General features: G+C 42.2%; 2 protein-coding genes across 5 annotated transcripts in view; one reads left to right on the top strand and one right to left on the bottom strand.

Annotated features, from left to right (window-relative positions):
* Positions 1-7,916: 7,916 nt before the first annotated feature.
* On the top strand, positions 7,917-12,012 carry ptrh2 (peptidyl-tRNA hydrolase 2). Of its 3 annotated transcripts, XM_020612351.1 has the most exons (6): positions 7,917-8,657; positions 8,812-8,917; positions 9,453-9,562; positions 9,685-9,811; positions 10,339-10,403; positions 10,855-12,012. In XM_020612351.1, exons 3-6 carry the CDS (start codon positions 9,525-9,527, stop codon positions 11,378-11,380), a joined length of 756 nt encoding a protein of 251 aa, XP_020468007.1. In that variant the 5' UTR covers positions 7,917-8,657; positions 8,812-8,917; positions 9,453-9,524; the 3' UTR covers positions 11,381-12,012. The 3 variants fall into 3 exon arrangements, with proteins under 3 accessions (XP_020468007.1, XP_020468008.1, XP_020468009.1); XM_020612352.1 differs by having other exon boundaries at positions 7,917-8,917; XM_020612353.1 differs by lacking the exons at positions 7,917-8,657; positions 8,812-8,917; positions 9,453-9,562; positions 9,685-9,811; positions 10,339-10,403 and adding an exon at positions 10,449-10,539.
* Positions 12,013-12,547: 535 nt separating this feature from the next.
* Positions 12,548-18,133, bottom strand: part of cltca (clathrin, heavy chain a (Hc)) — a 35,297-nt gene continuing 29,711 nt past the window's right edge. For both annotated transcript variants that reach the window (XM_020612349.1, XM_020612350.1), the window contains 6 exons: positions 17,910-18,041; positions 17,703-17,813; positions 17,453-17,623; positions 17,119-17,340; positions 14,476-14,551; positions 12,548-13,849 (listed from right to left, as the gene is read on the bottom strand). In XM_020612349.1, coding sequence (XP_020468005.1) covers positions 13,716-13,849; positions 14,476-14,551; positions 17,119-17,340; positions 17,453-17,623; positions 17,703-17,813; positions 17,910-18,041 — 846 coding nt within the window. In that variant the 3' untranslated portion in view covers positions 12,548-13,715. The remainder of the gene's footprint in view (positions 13,850-14,475; positions 14,552-17,118; positions 17,341-17,452; positions 17,624-17,702; positions 17,814-17,909; positions 18,042-18,133) is intronic.

The raw sequence follows: 18,133 nt of genomic DNA, 5'->3' as shown, positions 1-18,133 counted from the left end.
AGGCAGGTTGTTTTCAGGAGGAAGCACTGTGTGCGCAGATGATGGGAAGAAGGGGGCACACTGGGGGCTGGAGGGGACTGAAGAATATGGGGTTCTCTGACTAAAGACTGCATTTCACAGGAATCCCAGCAAAACACAAACAGCACATATTGCTTCTGTATTTGCTGCAGAATGCTAGGAAGGGCAGTGCCAGCCATGGGCAGCTGTTACTGAGAACTGATTACACAACTCTGCATTCATGAAAAAAAAAACCTTGTCAGTGGGTTTCAAAATACTAGCTCGTGACAGGAAAAACACAAGAAAGAAAACAGGTGAAAGGTTCTAGTCAGCTCTACAGCACACCCTGCTGTGGTTTATACTTACAGCTCAAGTCGTTTGCCCTGTGGACATAAGAATATTGAGGTCAAACTAAGCTTTATGAAAAGTTAATAATTAAGCAAATGGGATGTAGGTGCACACTTGTTAGAGGTGGTGATCATGCAAGCATCCTTTCACGTGCACACTTGTGTTCCTGCAGTATGAACCCCAATCTCTGTAGAACATGCACTACAATCAGACTTGATCATGTATGCCACTATACAAGACCAAGAATCAATGGGCTGTACGGTGCGGTGGGAGTGGTTTATTAAAGGACAGTTCTGGAGGAACCAGGGATCAAACCACTGCCAAGCAATGTCCTCTTCCTCCTAAGCCCCAGCTCCACCAAATGACACATTCAGTATTAGAAAGAAAGAAAGTATGGTGATTAAAAAGGCAGATTATCTTAAAAGGGAAAGCAAACACTACAGGAACAAACCAATCTATTATGAGCTCCCATAAAAGACCCAGACTTTCTAATTTACATCAACAAGGATCAGCCTACAGAGTTCACTGCTTTTTCACAATTTATGTTAGCCTACGAAGGTGGATGAACTGAGCTAAGGTGCTGGCCCTTCACAGCACTTAGCTCAGTTCATCCGCCTTCTTAGGTTATAATATGCTATGAAAAATATTTACAGTATGCTGTCACCTTCTGGTGTGTTCCTTCGGTGCAGTAGACAATGGGGTCAAGCAGGCCATACAGTTCCTCTTTGCTGCCAAAGTGAGGATGAAGCAAAACATAATGAAGGCAGAAAATGATGGATGCAAGTGTGAAGGGGCAGCCATGAACAGAATGTATGGTCTTATACTTGTATAGAGCTTTTCTATGCATGGCAGCACATTCAAAGTGCTTTCACACTATTTGGCCATTCATCGATTGGCACTCCCAAATTCACACACCGGTGTCATCACCGCAAGCAACTGAGGGTTCAGTGTCTTGCTCAAGGACACTTGGCTGGACAAGCCGGGAATTGAACCACTAATCTTCCAGTTAGGAAACGACCCGCTCTACCTCCTGAGCCACAGCCACCCCAGAAGAAAGGTGGTGAGTAGGGAGGAGAACATGTGAGGGTAGACAAAAGATGAGGGATCACTGGAAGCAAGAGTGAGGAAGAACTGGTGAAAGAAAAGAAAACAATTTGTATCAGTTTTGGTGGTGAGAGGATGTGGTTCTTATTTCAGAAACATCTGCTGGTAACTAATCACCACTACAGTACAAGATTTCACCAACATGAGCAGCATGTTCTCAACTGGACAAGACAGGAGGGCACCGCAAATGTAAAACCCTTTGGTAACCTGACCTGAACAGTATATTGAGAAAGGGCCAAATTACATGTATCACATTTATATGTGGTTAAAAAAAATGGCTGAACTGCACATGTGAAAGGTTGAGGAGTAAAAAGAGCACATTTTAAACATTTGTCTGCAAAAAACAGCATTTACTGTTGATGAAATGTATCCAGTATGACTGTATACTGGAAAACTGGTCCTGGCTTAGGGCTTTAAACTGGTCATTAACATCTCTAAATGATTTGTGAGTCAAGGGCAGCACCAGCATCACTCCACACAATTTTGTGTGTATGGTTTTATAAGCACAATTTGACCATGACTTCTTATAAAATATCAGTGCCTCATATACCTCAATCCCCATGACTCCCTTTGTTTCATGACCACTATCCCTATTTAAGAGAAACAAGTGTAGAGACAACACTGAACGGCCTGTAGCCATGTGCACGTTATACAAACATTACAAACCACCTCTATCAGAATTCAACATAAACCTTTCTCTACGCCTGGTCTTAGGTGAAATGTGTTCGCATGTGTCCCCCTGCAGCAGTTACAGCTACATGTGTTCTGACTGTTGGTGAACAGCAGCTTCTAAGTCAGAGCACCACTCATGGCGCTTGCGGTTCACCACATCCTCTTGTAGTTTAGAAAATAAACACATTGTCTTCATGAACGTAACCACAGAGGCCTCACTGAGAGAACGCTCTGACCTTCTTCTTCTGAGCTCTCAGTGTCAACAAAGATTCTTAGGTATATAAAAGACATACTGTGCAGCATAAGGAATTCGTCAGCGTAAACTCTGACGTTGCTGTCAGTGAGGTGGAGAGACCTTGTCAGATCTATCAGCAGTAAGAATGAAGAGCAGTGAAGAAGAAAGAAGCTAATCATTTCCTGAGATGTATCTTTTTTTAGCATATTACATTAAAGCTCTGACTGAAGACCGAACCACTTCTGAGACGCCTTGTGGATTGATAACACTGAGAAAAGCAAGGTCACCTCCTGTCTGGTGTTATGTGTGTTTGTGCTTGTGTGTCTGGAGGGGAGAGTGTGTGAAGAGTGTATGATGGCTATTTTTTTCACAGCTATCACATCCTCTTTTTTGCCTGGCAAATAACACTAGAACCTTTAGATTCAATTCTAAATTCAGAGGGAACTTTAAACCATGATATGCAGCAGTTCAAATTGAAAATAGAGGAAACACCTTAAGTGCAAAAAACAGACAAGAAGTGTACATTTTAAAATAAAAATGCTGCAAATACAACATAACTTTTATATTTTTCAAAGACATTGTATTATTTCTGCACTAAAAGCATTGTTGATCTATTGCTCAGCTGTATATTAGATGCCTGTTTTTACCTGTCAGCTCTCCAGTTTGCTGTTCCTGGACACCAAGATGCCTCTGAGGTAGTTCAGCTTCGGTCCCATGCTGCCACCAGGAAGGAGTCCTGCTGGGAGAAGAGACAGGCCTTCAGCACAGCGTCATATACTCCATGGAGTACACCAAGTCTGAAACTGACACAAACCCAAAACAAATACAGACTTACATACAACAACACCCCTAAATGTTCTCCACAGTCAAACGTGTAGCATAAATACACTCACACATACCAGCTGACCAGCCAGTGTCTTCCTGCTGCTGCATCGTGCAGACAGCTGGTAACACAATCAGGTCTGTACATGACCTATTGAGAACTTTAACTAGTATCAATGTTGACACTGGGGGCAGATTAAGTCTTGTTATGTTTTTCTGTGTGCACACTCAGTTATACATCCACCTCCTCTGTGTAACATACACAGTGGAAGGACTGGTGATGGGTGAAAGAGTGCCGTATATAATGAGATGTTGCTGTTTGTTTCCTTACATTTAATGCATTCACACAGAGGAAATTCACACAAACTGATCCACACATGCTTGCAAGCATGTGCACCAAAGGCCTCACTATGTAGAGCTTCAGCTCTCCTAGGAATCTGTCAGTTAGCAGTGAGATGGAGACTGAGGTATGGTCTAAGTGTCAGTGTCTCTCTCACACATACAGCGTAATCTCTATCCAGTGCCCTGCGTCAGGACCTGTGGACTCTGTTTCCATGTATTCAAACTCAGGATTCAGACGCTGCACAGCACTGATACTACACTGGGCTATCCTGTGTCTATAAAAACCTGTAAGAACTTCATTGATACATTCTACTTTAACTTTTTTACATTAGCTTCAGATCATTTCTGCAATGGCAGTGATATTTCCAACCATTTTAACTTGACATGCCAAAAATTTGAGATGGCATAAGTCCACCTGATGGGTCCGGAATGTTTCAGCATCCGGTGTTATCCTCAAGAACAAACACACACATTCTGAGCACTGAACAATGAGGCTGTGAATAATTTGCAAGCTGATTTGTGCATTTGAAGTGTCACAAAGAGGAAAATAAAAGTCTTCTCAGACAATTCAACTGCCAGGCATTCTAGAGAGCTACTCTTGGCCCTCCCGGGGAACTGCAAACAAAAGCTTTTAACACAGGCCTTAAACCTTGAGCACACACTAGAAACACTGTGCCACTTCTTCAGGCACAATGGTATTTAATGCACCCTATCATTTCTACTCATGCACTGAGGGGAACAATGCATTCATTATGCAACAAAAGACTCAACAAAGTCTTTCAATGTGCAATATCCTGTTACCAACACTAATTATAGAAATTGGTGCCAAACAGGTCACTTTGTGCACAACCTGCCCCTCAGCTGCTAGTGTACAAGCATGCGGTTTATTCTAAACAATTCATTTGACTGTTAATGAAGTTTTAATGCATTATTTCCAATACCTGGTAAACATTTTCATAGCAACACTGCTGCTGGTCTAAGACACAGTAGCACAGCACTACTCCTGCACTTTGAAAGATATTTCCGGTTCTTTCAACCAGGAACTCAGAGAGACAAAGCGGACCATTTGGATATATAAAAAAAACCGTGCTGGTTTATTCAAAGGATCACAGGTAAAATCAACATTACACGCTCAGGTATCCTTCACCTCCAATACTGCGCGCAGGCAGATGAAGAATGAAAGATCCCGAACCCAACAGGCCTGTATATTATATCTGGTTTGGGCTAACCCCATTCTACACAGGCACGTCAAACCGTGGCGTCACCTGATATGCCAGCTTTACAGCTGACCGTAGCAGTAGTCAAAACATGGAGAAAATCAATGTGTGTGAGTGTTGATTAAGTGGTGTGTATCTAAGAACATACAGGACATTCAGGGGCATGTCTGGACATTAAGCCTAGAAAGATATTATGATTAAGATTACGGCTAAACATATCATACAGTAGCCACTTTCTATCTAGTTATCCTGGAACATAAACAACCTGGAGTAACTCCTGGAAATGAGTAAGCATTTAACAGCCTGAGCTAGACATCCTGTCTACACTAAAGACATTTCTAATACAACAAGTATCTAACCAATTTCTATCTGACTAAAAATACCTAACAACTTGATTGCACAATCACTTGTGCCAAAACAACAGACTTGTTGAGTAACTCTTGTGTGAGGGACAATGAGAAACTCAACACAAAGAGCATACACCGCAATTTAATACACTGTAATCAATTTCCACTTTTCAAACAGAGATAACCACACCACACTGGAGGGACATTACACATCCACACAGTGTAGAAAAAAAACAAGGCTGTGATATAACAGCCAACAGTGATATAACAAAGCTATATCCAGGAAAGGAAACTCACCATTCAGCTGATGTTTGATCCACACTGAACTCAAATAAAATCTGTGGTGGAAGCCCAGTGTAGGGCAAAAACAGACTCCTGCATAATAACTTGACTGTAGGGTTAGGTGGTGGAGGGGGCCAGTCATAGACTACTGATATGGGATTGCTGGGGGAGGGGAGAACGGGCTGACAGGACAGAAAGAACCTCCAGATAACCAGTTTAAAGGTCTATAAATAAGTGGATATTTCCTGCAGCACACTTCTAACACTTCTTAGTCCTCAGTGGGTTGCATGCAGACAGTGAATGAATGGCATTTGGGCAAAGAAAACTCAGCTAATTTCCAAATAAAAAAAAAAGAACCCACATTTTTCAGGTCATAGTAGACAGACAACCTCAACAGCACAGCCACGTTTATATTTCAACGTGGTCTTATTTAGTTGAGTGAGAAGCGTGTCCAGAGCACTTTCCGGTGTTTGCTCTCTACCAGGTCTTTCTGTTCCCACTGGCGGAAATTGTTTCCGATTGGTCATGAACACAGTTCACTTTTTGAGTTACTGTCTCTTGGGGCATTATTAGGAAGGCACTGGAGAAGTAGAGTACAAAGGCTTCTAGGTCATTTACAACAATTGAATTACTTAAATGAGTATACGCTCTATGGGCTCCATTTTCCTACAAGAGGGCGCAGTGCTACGCTCACGTGGCGCAAGGTAAATATGGGCGTGTTCAACGGTGTTTTGTAATTTTGGTTACAACAGACACCGCGCACTTTCGTGAGCAGTTGGGCAGTTATTAGAGGGAGGAATACATCGTGAGCAGGTAGAGACGGGGCTGGTTTTAGTTATGTCCAATCAAACCAGCTCCTCTCATCCCCTTTAAAGTGCAGTGCGGAAACCTGACTGAGTGATGTCACTGATGTCATATATACTATGTATGCAGTGGCGCTCTTTGGCATCCGCTTTCATGACACGTGGGGGGCGGCACAAGCACTTGGAAAGAAAATAATCTGCGCCGCTAAGCGGTTTTCTATTATCTATCATATGTGGCGCCCCTGCTTGATGAGAAGGTGCCGTGCACAGAAGCTGTGTGAGAGGTGGAAAGGGGATGGGAGGGGGCGCAGGCGCAGTAGGAGAGTTCACCTCTCCCAAATGGAGCGGACGGGGGGGTCCACTTAGTAGGCTAAACTAAGTCAGTGACACCTTGACTTTCTTCCAAATAATGCACATTTGATTCATAATATTAAAAAAACACAGACCTATAATTTGCACGTTTCTGTTTTTTCCAAATTGTGTAAAATGGCTAATACAAATAGGTAATACAAGGTGAATTGGTTTAGTCTTGACTTCTGGTCATGAGTGACAGTGTTGGGGGATGGGAAATCTGTTGATTGGAAAAATAAAAAAAACAGAGCGATGGAGAGAAAAAGGTCAAAGCTGTCAGGTGCCCAATTTAGGAAAAAGAGAAAAGAAGAAGAGGAGAAACAAACAACGGATAAAGGTATGCAGCTATGTTCTGTATGATTACGGTATCCATGTCATCAGTGAAGGGCTAATGTTAATTTATTGGTATATTGTTAACTCTTACGTTTGTTAGCCTTCTTGCTATGATGCTTGCTATGCTTACACAACAATAATTCAGTCAGGAGAGATTGACAGGCGCATCGGTGCAGCTTCTGCAGTAATGCGGTCGATGTACCGGTCCGTCGTGGTGAAGAAGGAACTGAGCTGTAAGGCAAAGCTCTTGATTTACTGGTCGATCTATGTTCTGACTCTCACCTATGGTCATGAGCTTTGGGTCACGACCGAAAGGGCAAGATCCCGGATACAGGCGGCCAAAATGAGCTTTCTCCGCAGGCCTGGGAACGCCTCAGCATTCCCCCGGAGGAGCTGGAGGAAGTGTCTGGAGAGAGGGAAGTCTGGGCATCTTTGCTTAGACTGCTGCCCCCGCGACCCGGTCCCGGATAAGCAGAGGAAAATGGATGGATGGATGATTGTGGTCCGCTACAGCGCACAGCCAGTGGATGTGTCGCCCACTTTATCTCCACAACTGCTTTTAAGTTGACCAAACTGCTATAAAACGCAAATGCAGGCATAACACAAGTTATATCCCTGCGGTAGTAACGAAGGTACGTGTGTGTGAAACTGCAACTTAACAGTGACAACAGCCACAGTAAGGTCGGACTGACTTTAGCTGCTGTATAAAAGGATTAATGGAGACGTCTGCAGAGTTTGTTATTTCTATTAGGTCATGAGCTGCTTTCATGTGTTAACGTGGATTTGGATTCCCAAACATAGGCTGCAGTTCACCTCTGGCTGCATCCTGCAAGTACGGTAGGTGCGTCCTGACGCGAACTAACACTGTTTGGCCATATTCATATCTATAGCCACACGAGGACCAGTTTCTTTATCTTATTTAAGCACAATCGTCATGGAACGCAATAAATTATTCAGAGTGAATTCCAGCAGCTCAGCTGTGGGTTTAAGGGTTCATTTTAAATTGGTATATCCATTAAAATGCCTTTGGGTTCCTTGTCAGTAAAATTGCAAATGCACCTATGAATGTGATAAGAGGTGATCTGAACAGGTGTTATTGTTACCGCTATTTCTGGTCAAAACGAGTACCAAAATTGCACTGCGCTGTCTAACTAGCGTGCACGCGGTCTCAGATGCTCAGCTGCGCCTTTCCTCCCACCTCAAGGCGGGAAAATACAAAACACACCAATGCGCAAAAAGTAGACTTACTCCGAAGGAAAACTGCAAAATGACTGCGAATGAGGCGACGCAGAAATGGTGCTGGCAGGAAACTGGATCCCTGTAAATGCTAAACGAGATGGTATACTGTGTGTGCCAAAGCACAGGCTATTAACCCGGGAGTGTTAATGTTTGCACAACTATAGAATGTGTGATCACGGAGGCAGTCAGCAGGTTGATCTCAGTGGAAAACCACACACATTTATTCCGGTAACCCAAGGAGGTGCAAGAAGGAGCAAATGACGAGATGGTGAGAGCACACATGGAAAAAGTAACTGAAGAAAATGAGTAGCAACCACAAGGGAGTGAAAAGAGGCACACAATATCAAGCGTGTAGGCTGTCTCAGGGCTTGTTTAACAAAATATGATAAAGACAAGTGTCAATATGGTGTGTACGCATTGAGCGAGAAGAGCTTTGGAGACTCCATCAGGCCAGAACCAACTCCAGACAGGAGAGGGCGCTCTATGACCACACGTTGGAGTAGGGGCTGCAGCTTGGGGAGCTGAGCTGGCGGCAGAATAAGTACCTCACCGGCCAAATAAAACGGTATGACGCCAAACTATCTAGACTTTACTTGTTTATCCTATAATCATGGCAGGAAGCTGACTATAATTCACCATCTATGAAATGTTGTTACCAACAGGCTAAGAACTAGTGTTTTTACATTACTCATATTCTTGGTGGTTGATTTTGTATTCAGGGACCAACAGCAGCTGGCAAATTTATAAAAATGAGTGAGGATGAGGATGAAGAAGCCCTGCGCCAGGAGAGTCTGTGAAGGAAAGCACCAAGTCGTATAAGAAAAGGTGAATGAACTGCTGCAATTTGTTCTTCTCATATGCCTCCTCTCTTCTTCTTCAAGTGCTATTTTATTAAATATAAATGAGAACTGGAGGCATAAAACATCAAAATACTCAAAATGTTAATGTTAAATTCTGGTTAAATATAACATAGGAAAATACAATTTTGTTATTAGAAAAACAGCAGGATGTACCTGCTGTGACACACAATCCATGTGGATGTAGCACTATAAGCTAAATATGCTTTCTTCCTCTTTGTTTGTACAGTTATTGTTTCTAGACTTTAAAGTTCAGATGTGGTAGCAGTCATATCATATAGACCACGTTTGTACAAATTACAAAAAAGCATTTGCCAGGTTGATGTGGAAGAGGAAATGGGTTCCAAAAGGCTATCGCATATGATCTCTGCTGCATGCAGTAGTGGAATGTGATGCCACTTTGCTTTGCATGGAGCACTGTGAGAAACACTGATGTCCTTGTGTGAACAATTTCCTTCTGTCATAGTTTAAACCAGTAGTAATTTTTCTTTTTCTCATTTTAGGCTCAACTCGCCCAACTTGTCTGTCTGTCTGGTGGGAAAACCAACTTGTTTCCTTCTTTGTTTTCAAAGGAAATGATGCATTCTCATGTCATCATACTCTCTTTAAAGTGGTTCATGCTGTCTTTTATCACTTAAATTATTTTCAGTGATTAAACTTCACAGTGTATAACTGTTAGTTTCTGTTTTTCTAATGCACTGTACCCAATTTCTTCTCCTATTTGTGTGTGATTAGTTTGCTGCGTTGTGCCGATGACTTGTGGCAAGGAATCAGGGTAGCAAGAACATCACCCTATGTCCTTGTTTGCGTTTCATGGGCCCGTCTGCACAAAATCTGGACAACCCTGTCTGCAGTGTGTGGGGTGAGGCACAACCGCTCCCTGCACCTTCAGAATATGAGTAAATAAAACAGTTAATTAGATCAGATGGTGTTAAATATTAGGTTTTCTCTTAGCAGCTGGTATGAGGTCTTTTGCCTTACTACGGGCTAAATTAAATCAAATCCTTGGTGCCTTTGTGACATTAAAGGATGTTATTTGAAATACAAGTACCAGGGGAGATTATTTGACCCAGACACACTAATCAATAGCAATACAACAGTTAATTACATCTGCCTTTGACATTTGGGAGACAGAGGGGAAAAAGCTTTGTGAAGCACACTAGACAAAATTAAGAAATACATAATATAATAAACAATAATAAAAACAACTAGCCTATTTAAAATAGTGCATTTATTGCAGCTTTTTAATTTGTATATTGCTGTAGTCCTGTTTTCAGTTTTTGGCAAAAGGGTTTTGTTTTTTACAAGCCAGAGATGAGTGAGTCAAATATTGTACTAATCCAGATTTTTATTTTTCATAAATCGTACTGATGTGACGTCATCATCAAGGGACGACAAGTAAAGCAGCAGCAGAAGTTTCATTCATGCTGCCAGCAGCTTGAACAGGCTAGTAGGTAAGAAATAAACCAGTATAATCGAAAGGAAATGTAATCTGCTATTCCGTGTTTGCAGTGTGGGCATAAACTGTATGAACTTGATTTTGTTGGTTTGTGAAATGATATCGGTTGTCCTGATGAGCTGTATACCACAGTGAGTAGTCTTGGGTCTACACAGGAAGCTAACGTTACCCAGACCAGTTTCACATGTTTGTCAACCCACAAAGTTGTTAGAAAGTTTTAAAACGGTGATGTCCTGATAACTGAAAGTAGAGCTGTAGCAAAGTAGACAAATAAAACTGACAATGGAGTAGCCGGTCTGCTCCTCCTTAGGTTTAAGTCAACATGGAGGAAGAGCCAAGAATGAACTTTTAACCTTATCTTTAAAAATATTGAGAAATTGCTTCCTTATACGGGTGCACTTGTGACGTAGACTTAACTTACTCTATAATATACTCTTTTTTTGCAGGTTTAGTAACATGGATTTGCTCAGCGGTCCGTTGGGCGTGGGTTTAGTAGCAGGACTGGGCTGTGGGCTCGTCCTCGGTTGGCACTTTCGGGGTCGCTTTGGCCCCGCATCCGAAAGCCCGACGGCAGCGCTGGGCAACAGCACCGAGGAGGTGAGCGTGATGGGAGAGAGAGGCGAGTTCAAGATGATTCTGGTGGTCCGAAACGACCTGAAGATGGGCAAAGGAAAGGTCGCTGCCCAGTGTTCCCACGCTGCTGTCTCGGCTTACAAGCAGGTGCAGCGCAGGAACCCTGAGCTTCTACGACAATGGGAGTACTGTGGCCAGCCCAAGGTTGTTGTGAAGGTCCCCGATGAGGACGCCCTGATTGATCTGCTGGGTCATGCAAAAGAAGCTGGGCTTCCTGTCAGCCTGATCCAGGACGCAGGAAGGACACAAATCGCGCCCGGGTCACGCACTGTGCTAGGTATCGGTCCTGGCCCCGCTGATCTCATTGATAGTGTCACTGGAGACTTGAAGCTCTACTAGAGCTTCAGCTGGCATCTGTAGGACTTGTACAATTGATTAATTCTTAAAACTATTTGGAATGTAAACAAAGTTGGGATCCCCTAAAATTAATATCAGTTGACTGAATGTTACATCTAAGCTATCTGAATTGTTCTTTCTAGTGATAGTTCTGTACCAGTGGCTTAAACACAGTCCAGTTGTCATACATTGCTCCACACCAACCAGTCTGCTGAGGCCTGCTTCTGAAGACATGATGTTCAGATATCGATTCATTGCACTATTTGTATTACTTTGTCTCAACACTTTTGTTCTCTGAATGACATTGGTTATATGGAGGTAGTATAAATATTATGTCACTGGGTGTCATTAAAAAAAAAAAAAAAGCATAAAACATTTTATATGGACTTGCATGCTGCATTACAATTAAACCTTGAAGTAATTTTTAAATACACAAGGATGAATACTTCCACCTACTGTTTTCTACTAGTGTGCTTCAGATTTGTGCCATCCAAGCATTAGTACTACAAACTGATACTGGCCATACTGAGGTAGCAAAAACAGTTGATTCAACAACTGACAGATTAACTGGTTTTAAGGTACAGTAGGATCAGCATGTTCAGAAAGGGAGGCTGTGCCTAAAACTTGTACCAGCTGCCAATATATAGGCTGTGCCTAAAACTTGTACCAGCTGGCAATAGTTACACCGAGCTAGAACTAATGCAGTCTATTCCCACAGTTCTACAGTAAATTATGTTCAGTTTTTGTTTAACTTCACTGTTTAAAAGTGTTTATTTAGCCTGGCCTCAATGATATTAATTAGGGGGACAAAATAAACACATGGAAGTGAACCACAGGTGGTTTTATGTTGAGGTCACATTAGCATCAACCTCAGATTTCACCCCATCTCCCATTCACTGAAAACAAAGAATTCAGTAATGCATCTCTTCAAATGTTTGGCTCCAACTAACTTCCTGTGTAGCCACCAAAAGCTAATACGCTGTGTTTGCAAATGAAGTCATTTTAAGCATGTGCCGCCACATTGTTAGGAACAATATTACATTGGTCCACAAACGACATCTCTTTCATACACCTCACAATACATGATCGCTCTTTTCGATATTTACTGTCCCTCAGGACCACAGGAGCTGAGTGTGCAGCAGATTAATTAAAACAGTACATGAGACAGACTGTTCTCGACAAACAAGCCTTTATTTTTAAGTGGAAAACAAAACCGCCATTTCATTCATTATAACCCTGATTATGCACTATCAAATATTTTAAGTGCACAATGTAATTCTATGGTAATTTAGATAAGAATGCAAGTTCAAAGGAGTTAATGATTGGTTTTCTGCAAACACGCAAGCCTTTGATTAAAAACGCCAAATGACCACAAGTCTGTGATGCTGTTTCTGAATTGAAAGAAAGAGTGGGTCAACTGAAAAGGTTAAAGGTTACCTCGACAGGATGGGAGGAATCAAGTTTGAAAAATCTCTCCTGCACACTCGATAACAGTGACCTAAAAAGGTATCTAACAGAAACAATCCATAGCATAAGGGGGAGGGGGGGGCGTCATAGGGTATATGTTAGTCAAACACAGACAGGTCTGCAGTCCCTCCCGATGTGGAACGGTCCCACATTAGAGCAGCATTTAAAGCACATGGACATGTTATCTGACTACAAATTGGTTTGGAGAGTTCTGCATAGGCTTTGCTGGAACAAAATCCAACTTTGCTGAAAATTGTATGTAAAATACTCACTCTGGTTTTCTTCAAGAAACAGTCCTGAATTATGAGTGTGGGGACATGACACATACGACGTAGTGTTTCAGGTTGTGGTTATGGAAGCGGTGGTCTCATGTTCAAATACAGAAGAACATAGTAGCAGTTTTGTGTCTGAATAGACAACAATTAAATGCATTTTACTTCTGGACAGGAGCGGCTCACACACATCAAATGGAAAAGGTTCTACATTAATTTCTTCTCACTACAGAGTGCAAATCAGATGCTTCACAACAGACCTTTTTTAAACTGATACGAGGACTAGCTCTTCCTAAAAGCCACCGCCATACTTAAACCATTTCCCACTCAAAACAGACAAAGGAAAAATTAAGCTGGTCAATACGGAATGTAAGAAAATCAAATCTTTGTGATTCAATTGCTTCTTTGACAACAGAAATAAAAATGAGTCCTTCATGACAGTTTTAAAAAGGGGGAGGAAAAAAAAAGCTTAAAGATTTGGTGGTATTATCCCGAGCTCCCTGTAGAGTGCCAGTAATGGTCTGGTGAAGGACTGTGGGAGATGGATGGATGGTAGCTCCAGCCTGCATGTGAAGAGAGAGAGGAGGGGGATGGGGTCTTTACATGCCGTAGCTGAAGCCCGGCTGCGGTGCTGGTTGACCGTATCCTGCAGGCGCCTGGTAGCCATAGCCATAAGCTTGCTGAGGGGGCACAGGTACACTGGGACCTGCTGTCAGCATCAGCTGGGGTGTGCCTGGAAGACACACATGCACAGAGCAAAGATTTGAAACCTGTAAAAAGTTTATTTTAACAGAGCAACTGTTCTGATGCAAAATGTGAATGATTTGGACACAGTGCTTCTTCACAGGCTTGCTGATCTTAGTCTTCAGCTTTAAGCAGTGAGTCATGTTTCCTTTTCAGCTGGGGGACTACCAGACTCTAAAACTGTCTATGGTATTGAATGCATGATAAACAGGCTGTGAAAATACTTGATGTGACCAATTTTTAAACCTTCCTGTTATTACATCAAACATTAAGGCTCCAGATGAATAATAACACAGTTCTGTAAATGCTAGATGTTTAAATAAGCAACTGTTTGCTGACTAGTTGATCATACCTAATCAACAATAAAGGTGATGCACTGTATGATGTACCAATGCTGTATTCACAACTTGTTTCTGCTGCCTCCAAGTGGCTAAAATATTATTGCAGATTTCATGTTTGAAGGCAAGTTTCAGGTGCTTGATAAAGTTCTGATATTCAAAGTCCTGTAAAGCTCAGGATAATTTACGGAACAAAAAGTGCAATGTGTGGATGTGAGTGCTGCCTTTGTATCTGACCACAGTAAAATATACACCAATGTCATTAGAGCACTGTTACCATAGACAATAGGTTGTGTCTCTGTTGCCTGCTCCTCCTCTTTCCTTAGGGACTCTGAGGTTTCTAGTTTATCTACCTGCAAGACAAAGACAAGTGCATTTAGAACACAGCCACGCCACCTAATGAGAAACAAAATACCAAACAAGTTAAACAACCAAAAATAGTTATAGATAGGATATAACATACTGGTTAACTAATCTGTGACATCTTTCCTGACAAGTAGAAAACTGATCAAAGCTCAGGCCTACATTATTTCACCTATAAGCAAGACAATACAAAACCTAAGTGACAGGAGGGATAGTCTGTTTCAGGTGACTGAGCCAGTACTTTTTCCACCACTACACACATTCTTCACAAACAAAATCAATTTCTTCCGGCCACAAGTCAGAAGCAGAAATATGCAAAATGTCCATATCAGGTCCTCGGGGGGGAAAGCAGCAGCACCTGGATGCAGATTATCTCTCAAGCTAAAAGTAAGAGCTTGCTCAGCAGTGAATTTACTCATCTTGTAAAGGTTTTTCCACACCTCTTCAGAAAAACCGCAGCTCTGTAATTTAACTTCTCTGCAGTTTCATTAAGTTCAACCCTCCCATGCTCTGTGTGTTTCACTGCTGGGAGTGTTCACTGAGGTGAAGAGTCATTGTCAGGCCAGGTGCTCTGTACAGTTCAAAACTTTCTACAGAAAGCCAGGCACAACCAACAGCCTGCTATCAGCACATGTATTCACGCAACATGCTTGTTTCAATAACTAGCCAGCATTTAAAACAAAACAACACATACAGCAGCATATTGTGCAATGCCATTAACTGTGACAAAATGCACTTTAGACTTTATGATCCTTGTTGAAGCTTATCCACCTTTTTCAGCAACCGTGTGCCAACAGAGCAATAGATATGTTAAAACAGATTAAAGCTTCTGGGTGAAGTGCATGCTGGGTACACAGCATTTTATGCATCTGTGGTTTACATTTGTTGCAGTCTGCTGCAGATTCATAGTTATTTGAACAGGGATGCACAACATACATCTTGTATGTTATTTTCACCTGTGAAGTTTGTCATTTAAAACTGACAGCAAGTAACATCCTATTTCTAACTTGTTTCTCATCCACAAAAATTGGACAAATTCAAAATACTTCCACGTTGATTTGCATGCGTTTGAATAGAATAATATCCGATAATATAAAATATAATACAACTGTTGCAGGACAGGTTAATGCTAGATGTCAAGAAATAATGCCAAGGCTGTAAATAGGGGTGATATTAAAACATATTTTTTTGTCAAGGCAAAAGCTGTCTCGCAATAACAGTTCATACTTTTTTTTTTTTTTTTAAATCAGTAGAACCAGAGCAGCAGCTGGTATGATAGAGTGTGAAGATACAGCACTGTTTCAGTCGTGGAGTCCTACAAGTTCCTGGGTTCCATAATCTCTTGTGACTTGAAGGAGACAACCAACAGCGGTGCAATCATCAAAAAGGCACAGCAGTGGACGTACTTCATGTGCCAGCTCAGGAAGTTTGGCCCGTTGATACAGATCTACAGAGGAATCATCTAGTCTGTTCTCTGCACCTCCATCACTGTCTGGTTTGGCTCAGCAAGCAAACAGGACAGGAACAGACTCCAGTGGACAGTCAGGACTGCAGAAAAGGTCATCGGTGCCAGCCTGCCCTCCATGGAGGACCTGTACACCTCATGGTTCAAAAGGAGGGTAGAGAAGATTTCTGCAGATCCCTCACACCCTGAACACAAACTGTTAGTACTCCTTCCCCTCCAGGTCACGGTACCGACTGTATAGGTTTACACCCTGAACACAAACTGTTAGTACTCCTCCCCTCCAGGTCACAGTACTGACTGTATAGGTTTATGCTTATATGTTCACATTACACTCCTTGCTGTGTTTAACACACAGGGCTGCATTGGTCCGGGGATGAGGGGTTGCAGGGGAAGTGTTGTAGCTGTGTACAGTATGGCCAAGTTGTAACAAATCGACACGAGTAGCTTCATTCACATTTCCAGCTCGTGAGTTCCTGTTGTTTTGGTTAGCCATACTGCTAACATAGCCTACTCTACCTTAACACCAATTCTACCAGCAGTGTGTTGGCAATGATAGATAAAAAAACAAAAAGTTTAACATCCAGTACTAACAAAAATGCATGGCGTGTGGTTATGGCGCATCAACCGTGGCCCAAATTCGACAGTGAGTTGTTGAAGTGAGCATAATGTGCGGTATAGCTAAAACCATGCACATTAGAGGCTGCAGTCTTTCAAGCTAAATCAAAAACAAAGTTTTAAAGTTTCACCTGTTCCTTAACTTCATCAACCTGGAAGAGGTGCAGCACAGAAAAATAAAAATAAACATATTTCCCTGTATGAAAAATTGTGAGGGGAAGCACACTAAATAAAGATGATCTAAGAACAATCAGTATGTCTTTTATTTGATAATGATTTTTATTGTTTATTCAAAGGAAAACAATGGTATGTTCATAAATAAAAACTGAGGATGTGTCAGTGTGAGGGTGTTCACATTTGTTCTGGTATTTGCACTGATCCCCTCTGACTGAATACCAGCACTGTTACACAGCTATCGAAACCTATTTGTACCACAGTTCACTTATGTTCAGCCTGAAAAGAATGTAGCTGACCCACCTTGCTGAGGTACTCCCTCATGACCTGAATGAAGTATGGCATAGAAAAGTCCATGATGTTGTGCCTCCAAGAGGTCTCCATCACCACGTCAGGCCGCAGCAGATCATAGCAGGTGAACAGGCAGGCAGCAAAACATTCCTTTTTGTTCTCCTGTAGGAACCAGGACAGCAGCTCCTCTGCCAGCTCTGTGTCCTTGGACTCTGATGCATACTGCATGGCATCCTGCAGGGGAGACACGGCATGGACTGGTCTCACAAAGCTGAAGCAGCACATTTGAATGATTCGCAAAGAAAGCATCGCAGAATTAACAGTTATTAAAAAATGGAAAAAGCACCTTATAGAGCTTATCCTTCTTGCAGAGCTCCACACTCTGTTTCCAGCGGTTGTTGCCCTTGAAGAGGTAGGCAGCGATTCTCCTGAACTCAATCAGCTCATGTCCCTCCAAGCGCTGGGCAAGTGTGATGTTGTCGAAGTTGTCGTAGGCATCTATTGATGTCCTCAGTGCCTAACATGAGAATTAAGTCATGAAGAATTTGAGGTACAAATGTTTAATAAAATACAACGGCAGTGTTAAAGGCTCTTACCTGATAGTCCTCCTCTGTGATGAAGAGGTTGTTAAGTGCTTCATTGACTGATTTGTTGTTGTGGTTCTGTACCGACCGCAGGTAGGGTTTGACCAAAGGCAGCTGTTTCACCTATGAACACAAGTACAGTCATCACCTGAAGCCCAACAAAGAGGAACTTTTTTCCATCATATTTTTATAATTACACCATAAGAGATCAACATGTACCTTGGTGAAGAAGTTGACAGCACGGGAGTGGTCAAGTCTGGGGGAAAGCACTATGAGCAAGTCATTCAGTAACAAGGGCTTGAATTCCAGATAGAACTGGGTGGCTTTGTAGTAGAGCTCCACATTGGCCACCTGTGCAGGGTACAAAGGGACAGAGTCCCAGAAATGATTAGTTAAGAAGCATAAACACTGCATCTGGAAATATATGGTAATATGAGGCATGC

This window comes from Monopterus albus, unplaced genomic scaffold (assembly GCF_001952655.1).
Source record: "Monopterus albus unplaced genomic scaffold, M_albus_1.0 scaffold124.1, whole genome shotgun sequence".
Taxonomy (NCBI): domain Eukaryota; kingdom Metazoa; phylum Chordata; class Actinopteri; order Synbranchiformes; family Synbranchidae; genus Monopterus; species Monopterus albus.
Note: the sequence above shows the minus strand (reverse complement) of the source record. Positions and strands in the feature narration are given on the sequence as shown.